The sequence below is a fragment of the Scomber scombrus genome, chromosome 12 (genome assembly GCF_963691925.1).
Source record: "Scomber scombrus chromosome 12, fScoSco1.1, whole genome shotgun sequence".
Classification (NCBI taxonomy): domain Eukaryota; kingdom Metazoa; phylum Chordata; class Actinopteri; order Scombriformes; family Scombridae; genus Scomber; species Scomber scombrus.
In genome coordinates this window covers 20577776-20589664 of record NC_084981.1, presented here as the reverse complement: position 1 = coordinate 20589664, position 11889 = coordinate 20577776, and the positions used below count along the sequence as shown (strand labels likewise).

At 38.8% G+C, this 11889-nt stretch overlaps 1 protein-coding gene across 2 annotated transcripts in view; it reads left to right on the top strand.

Moving 5' to 3' along the window:
• Positions 1 to 4969: 4969 nt before the first annotated feature.
• Positions 4970 to 11889, top strand: part of sdccag8 (SHH signaling and ciliogenesis regulator sdccag8) — a 45634-nt gene continuing 38714 nt past the window's right edge. The window contains exons 1-13 of one of the 2 annotated variants that reach the window (XM_062430045.1): positions 4970 to 5110; positions 6719 to 6880; positions 7340 to 7425; positions 7562 to 7675; positions 7791 to 7913; positions 8227 to 8322; positions 8571 to 8635; positions 8758 to 8958; positions 9052 to 9190; positions 9326 to 9478; positions 9740 to 9874; positions 10680 to 10796; positions 11267 to 11409. In XM_062430045.1, the coding sequence (XP_062286029.1) occupies positions 5044 to 5110; positions 6719 to 6880; positions 7340 to 7425; positions 7562 to 7675; positions 7791 to 7913; positions 8227 to 8322; positions 8571 to 8635; positions 8758 to 8958; positions 9052 to 9190; positions 9326 to 9478; positions 9740 to 9874; positions 10680 to 10796; positions 11267 to 11409 (1601 nt within the window). In that variant the 5' untranslated portion in view covers positions 4970 to 5043. The remainder of the gene's footprint in view (positions 5111 to 6718; positions 6881 to 7339; positions 7426 to 7561; positions 7676 to 7790; positions 7914 to 8226; positions 8323 to 8570; positions 8636 to 8757; positions 8959 to 9051; positions 9191 to 9325; positions 9479 to 9739; positions 9875 to 10679; positions 10797 to 11266; positions 11410 to 11889) is intronic. The other variant, XR_009927008.1, reaches the window with a different exon arrangement.

Genomic DNA, 11889 nt, shown 5'->3' with positions numbered 1-11889 from the left:
TGCCCCTGTCTACTGTGCAGTTTATTGCCCAACACTGGTTCTGCTAAAAAACAGTTGCTCACTATTGACGGTGAATCCATTTCTAGTGTAGGAAGCACAGTGGGTGCTGCAAAAGCCATCAGATAACTGATCACTGATGCTTGGTTCAGATGTGGCAGAGTGTACCATTTTCCAGTGCCTAACTGGGTTAACTCGTTTCTCTTCTTTCCACCTCGTTACTCTTATTTCTTTTCTCATTTTTACACATTTCCATACCAAAAAAGTTCAAATGGTGAGGTTTCTTCTTCGGTACTTTTTTGTAATCAGTATTCAGTTTTTTCCAGCCTCATGTCAGGGCGTCATGCTTTAAAAAAAAATTTAAAAAAGGGAACCCCCACCCTTGTAAAAACAGTTCACTCAGGAGGAGTGGATGATGCAGTGGGAGGGGGGAGTTTGGAGCGAGGCGAGATATGGCAGTGACAGGTGGGGAATTGGTAATAATTATATATGGTAGAGCAGAGGTGACATTTAACAAGTGTGGGGTTGCAGGGTTGCGTGGGCTTTCTCATCAAACTACAGCCTCTACCACAGTCAGATTGGTACGCTGATGTGGTTTCCTGGAAATACCCCAGCATGCAAACACTCCCTTGTGTAACTGTTCCCTTGCAGATGAGCACTGTTTCACTTGTCGAGTGAATACTTGCGCGGTAAACCTTCACATGCAGAGTGTATGAAAATTATTCAATGAAGTAAACATGTTTTTTACAAGATAGGAACTGAAATGTAATAGAGGTGCACCACAAACTGAAAATATCTGTGGTTGAAGTAGGAGCAGTCACGAGAAATATTGTCTGTTCAAATTACAGGTACAGAAATGTTCATTAAAAGATGCATTGCTGAATATGGCTAGAATGAATATCAAAACATTAGTAAGAATATTGTTCAGATTGTTGCTGTATGCACAAACACAAACAATCCATAGATAAGATAAATGCACAAAACAATAAAAAAAAGTCAGTTTGCTTAGAATAAGTAATTTGGACTGAATAGGTCGAAATCCCAGAAATATTTGGAGCCTAAAGAACTTTATTGTTCTTGTAAATTGTTCTTAATAAAGTTGTTCTTCATATTGATGCTGGAGTTTTTACCTCTTCAGACTCTTCCCATCTAATAGGTCTCTGCTTGAATTGATAAATGATAAGCAGGACCCTATTATGCAGGATATACAGTGACATTTGAAAGTTACAAAAAATGTGGGTGGAGCACTTAGAGGCTAGATATTCAAATCCTTCATATGTGTAAAAGTATTCAACCCAAAATGAATTTACACCAATAAACCTCTACTAGCCTATTATGATAAAAATCCATCATTAGTTGTTTATACAAAAAAATACATGTCTAAAAACTGGATGTATAGCACAAGGGCATGGCCTGATTAACTTGTATGACAAACATGTGCTGTTGGGCTCCTACTGACCCACCAGTGCTTAGACTGTATGCTGGAGTAATCCTACCTGCCCCCAAACTTGCTGTGCAGTAGTGAGTTTGTGGCAATTTGATTTAACACCACCTTATTATTATGAATTATGTGCGTGCAATATAAACCACAATAAGATAGTCATAAATCTAAATCACAACACAGATTCTCAACATGAGATAAAGACTTGCCTTTGTTGATATTGTATTCCAGTTAATCAGTTAATCAAATGACTAGATGTCTGGGGCCCTGGTTGGTCCTGTTTTAACTTCTATCAAGACTTCCTCAACAGTAATTAAACAGTAATGGTGCATCGCATAATAAGGTGTTCACCTTGATTTCATTAGAATCTCTCTGTGAAGATTTTAGCAGTGCAAAAGTCAATGTTTAAATGTTGCCCTGAAATCTTCAGGGTTAAAACACCACACTACAATCACATTTACACAAGAATTAAACCTCTGATTTTAAATACATATGACAACACTGTGTTTAAGATGTCACAATAAACTGTCAATGGAAATGTTAAACCTAGATTGCAACACAATGTCTACAAATGAAGCAGCTAAAGCTTGCATCTTCTGTTGAAAACTTAATATGTTGCAAAAATTAAAACTACAGCCGAGACTCATTCAACAGGAAGTTGTGCAATAGGAAGAGGGTGTATCCATGGTTACATCTGTCTGACCCTTTTATGAGTCGCAACAAATAACTGAACAGGATCTCACACACACAAACTAAAAATTGCTTTTATATCTATATCATTTGAAAGTCCCCCCAGTTTGTGTAATTTAGGTACAGTTAATTTCGTTTTTCCCAAGACAGCATGAAATGTGATTTGTGTCAGCTTCAAACATTTCTTCATGTGAAATGTCCAAAATGTCACAACCAGATGGCCTATTTTCCGTATTTCTGAATAATACAACAAGCAGCACTTTTTTTTGGCCTGTAATCAGCTATATGATCTCTCTCTCTCTCTCTCTCTCTCTCTCTCTCTCTCTCTCTCTCTCTCTCTCTCTCTCTCTCTCTCTCTCTCTCTCTCTCTGTCTGTGTGTGTGTGTGTGTGTGTGTGTGTGTGTGTGTGTGTGCGTGTGTGTGGGGGGGTCTGTCATAAGCTAATTAGGGGGACACATTTCAGGCTTAGGACCATTTAATTGGGGATGGTTTGTCCAGTTGGGGACAAAAGCCATGTCTTCTATGAGGAAAAAGCTGATTTTTGTGGTTATGGTTAGGGTAAGTCTCCAGGAAATGAACATTTCGTAACTTAATGTGCAAGTATGTGTTAGCATGTGGGGGAGCTCGAAAGTGATTCACTTGACGATGTGAAAAGTGAAAGTGAACATAGTGAAACAGGACACCAGTTATCCAGTAGCTGAGGCACTTTCAGCTTTCACTGTTTGTAGAATTGTTCACAAGCTGTTTCTCTGTTTAATTGTTATCACTTCTCTCCAGATGCTCACACTCTTATCTGCATCATATGATGCAGCAGCAATTTTTCCAGTGGGGATCATTAACATTTTATCATGTCAAATCTAATTAACAGAGATGTTTAAAAATTACTCAGTTGTCCAGAAAACTGTAAAATAATTATTCATGTACTGAATGCTTTTCTCAAAGTTGCAGTAAGAGATTTTGACCACTAGGGACAGACTCCAAAATGAGATATCACGAGGCAAGTTGTTATGTTTAATGTGTCAGATAGGACTCTGTTTTTATTGATACCAATATTTATAATACAGGAGTGTCAGTGTTTATGTCAAACCTTTTGAAATGTTTTGTCTAATGATGAGGAGCAAGTTGTCCATAAAACTGTCTAATTATGTAGCCTGTATTTCTAGTAGGATTTGTAATTACAACATTTAAAAGAAACAGCTGTAAAACAGCTTTTTTCCGAGAGCTGATGAAAAACTGTTTAACCCCCCTTTAATTCCCTCCCAACACACACTCACACCCTGGGACTAAGTACAATATATATGCTACTACTTCTGCACTTTACTATTCATACATCCATATATTTATTTATCTGTAATATATACAGACATATATTTTTTATACACTTATATTTTTATTTTCATGTATACTGCTGGGGTGGGGAATGCTAAATGAAGTTTTGTTGTATTGTATGTGCAATGACAATAAAGTATCTATCTATCTATCTATCTATCTATCTATCTATCTATCTGTCTGTCTGTCTGTCTGTCTGTCTGTCTGTCTGTCTGTCTGTCTGTCTGTCTGTCTGTCTGTCTGTCTGTCTGTCTGTCTGTCTGTCTGTCTGTCTGTCTGTCTGTCTGTCTGTCTACCTACCTACCTACCTACCTACCTACCTACCTACCTACCTACCTACCTACCTACCTATCTATCTATCTATCTATCTATCTATCTATCTATCTATCTATCTATCTATCTATCTATCTATCTATCTATCTATCTATCTATCTATCTATCTATCTATCTATCTATCTATCTATCTATCTATCTATCTATCTATCTATCTATCTATCTATCTATCTATCTATCTATCTATCTCTTTTTGGTTGGGAGCCTGCAGTACCTCAGACTGGAAGTCCCTGCAGAGAGTGGTGAGGACAGTGGAGAAGATCATTGAGACTTCACTTCCTCCCATCCAGGACATTGCACAAAAACACTGTCTGGCAAGAGCCCCCACCCCCACCATGGACTGTTCTCCATGGTGGGGTTGGTGAAGAGGGGTGCTGAAGAGGTGTTGAAGCATTTGTAGCAGAACAGCCAGATTCACACACACTCACAATAGACAGTTCCATGGACCATACAAGTTTACAGAGTACTGCTGTGCAATTATACTTTTATTTATTTATGTATTTATTTATTTATATATTTAGTATGTAAAAAATGTTGTTTTTATTACCCCTGTTTTATTATTTTTAATATCAGTACTTTTTAAATATTCTGCACTATTTTTGAGCTATTACTACGAAATTTCGTTAAGATGTGCACTGTATAGTGTATAATCTGAATGACAAATACAATCTATTTTATCTTAATATATATCTATCTATCTGTCTGTCTGTCTGTCTGTCTGTCTATCTATCTATCTATCTATCTATCTATCTATCTATCTATCTATCTATCTATCTATCTATCTATCTATCTATCTATCTATCTATCTATCTATCTATCTATCTATTATAATCCACATATATAACTATACAGCCTAGTATAATAATACCTCACTCATCACTTGTAATAATACTGTTTAAATTTTAAGTTTTAATACACTATACTCACCACAGGGTCATTGTGACTACAAATAATGACTACAACTCCCAGCATCTGCTCGAGTTTACGGCAGTGGGAGCCGTTGGTAGATGGTTGCCTCGTTTTTATGCTCACAGTACGCACTTAACTCCGCGCCGGGCGGCTACTCAAAAAACACTGTCAACAGGGCGAGCACCGTCTTCCGGGCGCGCAGGTGTAATAAAACAAACACACCATCGGCGCAAATCGATGACCGTTACTACGTATGAGCTGTGATGGTTGTTGTAGTAGTTGTTATGCATAGCCTAGCATGTTTATTTCTTAATATAAAGTAATATATAATCGATTATAAACAAATGAAACCAGTAGATTCAGACGAGGAGGAGGCGGAGCAGCTGGGTGCTTATCAAAAGGAGCTCAGGCGTAAGTTATCGTTTTACTTACTTCACATAAATGAGCAGCTAGTTAAATTGAGAGGAGTTTCATTGACACAGTTTAGTATGTATTGTGTTACAACCATAGACTGTATATAAGAAAGGATACAACTGGGTTTCCAAAGGTGCTCTTTATAAAATGAATGAGTTACAGCTGTGTGGTTAGATACGTGTTACTGACAGGACCTTTAAAGTCACATCACTGCCACCTGTTGCTCTAAATCACTGAAGTTATTATGATAATCAATCACCTATAAATAACCTAGTGTCTTGTTTAATTTGCACAACAATAATGTGCCAAGTTTCAGTTTCAGATAAGATAGATAGTTACTTACAGTGGCGATTTTAGACCCTTTTTATGGGTTGCTCAAGCACCCCTAAATTTGATCTCAGCACCCCTAAAAATAAATAAATTATTATTGTATTTTCCCCCCTTACAAATATAATTCTTTTTGCCTTTTGCCTTTATCCACTTAGTCATTATTTGAGCCCGACTGATATATTGGTATCAGTGTTTATGCCATCCAATATGTGCTGATATGTTTTATTAAATATATATTGTATGTATATTTAATCATTTTTCCTAATTCAAGTTTATTATATTAAATTCCCAGAGACATTTACTGTTTCAGTGCACTGATTTGATTCAAAAAAAGTTTATTTTTTAAATGTAAAATATCATACCTCCATTACATATCTGTAAGTGTTGGTAAACACATTTGAAGAAAAAAATGTGTGTTTACATAGATATTATGTATATAAAAGATTATCGACTGATATATGGATGTCAGTAGTTTTTTACTCCCTAATATCGGTATCGGTGTCGGCCCCAAAAATCCAGTATCGGTCAGGCTCTAGTTATTAAATCCACATCACTGATGATTATTTATTAAAAACCTCAAAGTTTAAATATTTTGTGAAAACACCAGTAGTTATCCCTACAATATTGCCACAATATTTTGTATTTCAGAAATATTGTGATATTTGATTTTTTCCATATCACCCAGTCCTATGTTGAAATTGTTGTGAAATATTCTCTGGTTTCTGCTTTGTGAAGGTGAGTATTTGCTGCTTCTCTTTGAGATATGTGTGAGTAAATTAAAAATATTTAGCTTTTGGTCGGACAAAACCAGAAAAATGAAGACATTGCACCATTTTTTACAACAGAAGAGATCAGTTGATAATGAAGATAATTGTTAATTGCAGCCCTAATGTTATTAATTACACATATGCTTTTCCTTCTATAAAATGTAAAAATAGCTGCCATGAGAAAGTCCTATTTGTATGGCCACTGTGGTAAACCTGGAATTTCCCTCTAGAAAGGAAGTGAGGAACTGTATGTTCACCTGTAGTGTGAGTTTTGTGAGTTCTTGTACCTAAATGAGGTTTAGATTTTGGTCCATTCAGCAGTACCAGACTGAACTATAAGAGTCATTACAGTGTGAAAACCGTTGGGTCCATGCACCACTTCTGTGTCCCTCTCTTTAATTTATAAGTTTAACTGTCATGGGACACATAAATAATATATTGTGTGTGACTGGTGTCTGTGTGTGTGTGTATGTGTGTGTGTGTGTGTGTGTGTGTATACTGGTTTCAGAGCGGGCCAATCAGAGCATCCAGCAGCTGAGTAGTACTCTGGAGCAGCTGAATCCTGGTGGTGAAGAGGTGGAGGATGTCAGAGGCAGTGATGGCAACCTTTTCACTGCCATGGGTGAAGAGGACAAGGCTGTATGGAGCCAAAAGACACAGAGCGAAGCAGGTGCTGTGTCTGCATTCACTCATTCACTCATTCATTCACTCATTCACTCATTCACTACTCCCTGTAACTTAACAGTTTACTCTGTAGTGAGCAGTAAATTGAGATTTTGGACACTTTCTAATCATCATCATTTTGCATAATCACTGACAGGTGTAGAGTCACAAGACTTGTGGGATTGTAAAAAGTATTTCTATGGACACTACTTGTTTTGATCAATTGTGGATATTTTAGGGCACTGCAGTTGATAAATTTAGAATCTTTGGTTAGTTGTGGCACTACTGTCTGACAGAGACTCAAACCTTATAGTGCACAATAAGGAGATTTTCCTGCTTGTAATATTGTTGTCTGACAAAACACAAAGTTATAGTAATGAAATTTTTTTCTCTGTGTGTGTGTGTGTGTGTGTGTGTGTGTGTGTGTGTGTGTGTGTGTCTATTTCTGTGTCTTTTGGCATTGCAGTCAATCAGCTGAAGAGCCTTTTACTGAAGCAATGCAGAGAAATGCCCGCTCCTCTCTCTCCTTCAAAGAAACACACTTCACCCAAGGTACAGTGTTTAGCTTTATGTGGCTCAACATTCATTGTTTCAGGCGGCCCAGGAGAAACATTTGTCAAGCACATTTTCCATAGCTCAATGCGTGGAATGTAGTATTTCCGATTGTCACACTTATTTTCTCTGTTAGAGATTACAGCAGGAGGGAAAGTCCAGTTTGCCTGCCTTTCAGGATTTGGTCCCCATGATTCACAACCAGTCAGAGTACATCCAACACCTGGAAGCTGAGGTCAAATTCTGCAAGGTTTGTACCATAATCTGTGTGTGAGTTTTTTGTTTTTATATTTACAGACTTTTTTTTTTACTGATTTGTTTATTTAACTGAGTTTTGGTTTATTTGTCTGTGTGCATGACTTCAGGAAGAGCTGCAGGGGATGAAGCAGCGTGTCAGAGTGGTGGTGGTGGAGAATGAGAGGCTGCATTCAGAACTCAAATCCAGAGTGGATGAATCTCTGAAAGATTACACCTTGCAAAACTCCATGGTAATAGGTGTCAAAATCACATGTATGATTTCTGTGCTTGTGATATATGATGTGAAATATTTTTGCATTTTTACCACCATCTATATGAGGGGGCATACATCATAATATATCAAGTTTTGAATACTTATTTTTAGTTACAGACACTTGGCTTTCCTCTGTTCTTGTCAAACAATATAGTTGTAGATATCAGCAACTTCAGGAAATTCCAACTGTTTGGTTATTATCCAGCATCAATTGCAAAGTGATTACCATCACCTTGGGAAAAGTACTCATTCTCTCAAAACTGTTCATCCTGTCCTGCTGCATTACTCAGGTGAATGAGGGCATGGCAGCCAACAGCCGCATTGTCTCCAATACAGGACACTCTGTGCTGCAAAGGGCAGAACACACCGGATGGAAAAATGAGCTGGTAGGGAAGATGAATCTGTTTTCTCCTGTCTTCCAGTCACTGTTCAGTTCTCATCCTCCATCCCAAAAAAAAACAAAACCCAACAATCAAACCAGAATTTCCTACAGGTTACCAGTGCGGTCATCATTAAAATCATAACCCCATCCCATCCTGTTTAACTCCTTACAAATATTCAACATTGAGTTTCAAAGATACACATTTATATATTTAGATACATATTTTGTTCTGAAATCTTGTGTGTTCATCAGGAACAATTGAAAGTGATCTACCAGGCCCAGATTGAAAGCTTGGAGGCTCAGGTCATTTCTCTCAGGTCAGTGTACTGGTCTAGCTGTGAAGCCAGTGTAGTCAAAAACTATAGCTTTTTCTTTTCTTTTTCATTTTACTTAAACAATATCCTTTCCTGCCCTTTTCTATCTCTGTTTCCATCATTAGGAAGGATCTGTCGGTCAGCCAGAAGGAGTGTGAGGAGGTGAAGGTTCGTCTGAGACACAGGGAGAAACAGGCTGCAGATGCACTGAGGACTGATGGAGCTCCCCGTGTGGCAGGATTGTGTCTTCAGTGTGCACAGCATGAAGCAGTCTTGGCTGGGACTCACACAAATCTGCATGTCCAGGCTATTGACAGGCTCACAAAGTCAGTGGGGAAAAAACTGAGACACATTCATACTTACAGTTTATAGTTTGTCTTTATAATGTGTGTTTTTTTTTGTGCCTGTCCATCCTAAAGGGAGCGTGATGAGTTGCTGGTGGCTCTACGCGCTGTGCGGGCAAGTCAGCATGAGGCGCAACATCGGGAGTGGTCAGCCTGTCTTCAGGTCAAACAGGCCGTGGAGATGGCCGAAGACGCAAATCTTCACAAAGCGAGGGTCAGAGAAACATATACACAGCCACCACACCTTTCCAGCTGTGCCGTGTGTTGGCTCAGACAGGATTTTTTATTTGTGAAAGTCATTCATTCAGCTAAAAGATTCTTCCTAAGTTTGCTGTTTTTATGCATTCAGGTGGAGGTACAGTGTGAGCAGCTCTCAAGGGAGTTGGCTCGACAGAGAGAACAGCTAGAAAGAGAAGCCCAGGCCCTGCAGGAGAGACTGGCTGAGGCCAGAGAGGAGGGCCAGACTGAGGCCCGCAAACAGAAAGAGGAGCTGGCACATACAGTAAATCTCAATTATTCACTTTTTGTGTATATAGACAATTCATTAGTGGACATATAGTTTTGTTTAATCACTGCATGCTATTTTTATCCTCAGTTCTGGTTACTTTGAAATACTGACCTGTACTACACTATAAATATTAATGACAACCACCAGTGGGAACTTTATGAAAATTATGAAATCAAATTGTTAATATTCTTATTTGTGAGGATTTTTTTTCTTGTTTTGTATTCAATAAATTGATAAAATTGGGGCTTGTATCAGGTGTCCAACCTTTCCCAGCGTGCAGCTGAGTTGGAAGGGCAGCTGGACAGAGCTCACAGAGACAAGAGCTCACTGACCAATCAGCTGGAAGACGCTCTTCGCAAACTTACCAGTCAGGAACAAGACAATACCAAGGTACACTGTGTGCTCTGTGGAAGAAAACCTTAAGTCAACATGTATGTTACATGTGTTACTTGTGCTTACACTGATCATAGTTTGAATCAACATGAAGGGAGAGGACGCAATGCAGTCTGTGTTGTGTACTTATAATGCTCTTATAAATCCACTGGATGGCAGCAAAGGTTTATCTATTTTAGTATTTATTTTCTGGTTGTTGGGTTAGAGTATATTCAATGTGAGTACATAAATAAATTGAGGGTCAGTTTAATAAGCAAAGAAGCTTAGTTAGCGTTGCATGTTAACAAATACTTCACCCTGCTGAAGTGTCCTGAAGACACTGAATTCATACCAATCCAGTTTCCGTTTGGGAGTTGACCTTAGCTCTGATTGTGCTCTGTGAAGGCACATGGGAAGACTTTTTTCAGTATCACATTTATACATAATTACATTTAAATATTTTAGGTAGATCATTTTAATGGATATTATAACCATAATATTATAGATAATGGTAGCAGTAATAGTAGCCCATAGTGTAGCAAATTTAAACAAGAATTGCATAGTAATAAAGTTATTAGGTGTACATTGTGATTTTATTTTAGCAAAATGGGTCAGTATTACAATATGTTTAGATCAGTGAGCTTTAGCTTGGAGAAAAATGCTGATGAGATGACTTTTTAAATGGGTAAACCTTTCAGGATAAGAATGAGGGGAAAATGATGAAAAGGAAATCAGAAAAACAGAAATTTAAGAGGCAATGGACATTAAGTAATATTTGTTAATCAAATGGCTGGCAGTTTTAACCAGTCTTTGTCATCTGTAGGTGTGTGTGGATCTGAGATATCAGCTCAGCCAGGCCCAACTGAAGAGAGAGGAGGCAGAGAGAGAGCTCCGAGAGCTCAACTCCAAGACCAAGAGGCAGATGGAAAAGGCTGCACAGGTACTTTCGCCTTCGACCCATCGATTAGTTTAGATTTATTAGACTGATTAGATTAGTTACTTAATTTTTATGTCAGCCAATGATCAGCTAATTGGGTCAATAATTTCCTCAAATATTTATTTTCAAATCATCGGTTGAACCACCAGCAATCATCCAAACTAGCATAAAAAATACATAGTGCAAGAGAAATAGTGAGCAGAAGATTTTTTAAAATGGAATACCATAAAAATACGAATTGCTATGATATTTTATGATATTGATACTTTAAACAAGGCAATTTGACTGTTTTTGAAGCAAATAATTTTGACTTTTAGATGATCAAACTTAAAATGATTTTCTTGTCGTGTTCGATCTTTACATGAGGTTGTAGTCAGCCTTAAATGTTGCGTTTGTCTGAGGGCATAAGGTGGGTTGTTGTGAAAGATTTCCTCACCTCCTCTTCCCTCTCTCCTTCCATCTCTGCGGGACAGGAAGTGGAAAGGCTGAGCTCAGAGCTGGTTGGCTGTCGGCAGCATCTGGAGGCGGTCCAAAAGGACGGGAGCCAATGGCAGGCCGAAGCCCTGAGCCTAGCAGAACAGCTGGCAAATGCCCAGCGCCAACTGCACCTCACCAGGTAGTACCTAATCCTATTATACATGCCACCACACTCACACTCACACTCACACACACACACACACACACACACACACACACACACACACACACACACACACACACACACACACACACACACACACACACGCGCACAGCACTCCCCTCTGCCCAGCTCCTGCCCAGCTCGGCCCAGTCCAGTCCAGTTCAGACCAGCACACCAACTGTACCGCACCAGGTAACAGCTAATCCTATTATACAACCCACACACACATAAACACACATGCGCACCGCTGTGCCATGGTCCCAGTACCAACTGGACCTCACCAGGTCACCTCTAATCCTGTTAAGCATGCCACAACATAATGCAACACACACACACATATACAAACACACACACACACACGCAAACACACACTGCCCGCTCTGTGCCACCAGGCCAGTGCCCAGCTCAGCAACAGCTCCAGCAGAGCCAAAATGGCGCCTGAGCCTTTCTTCTGTC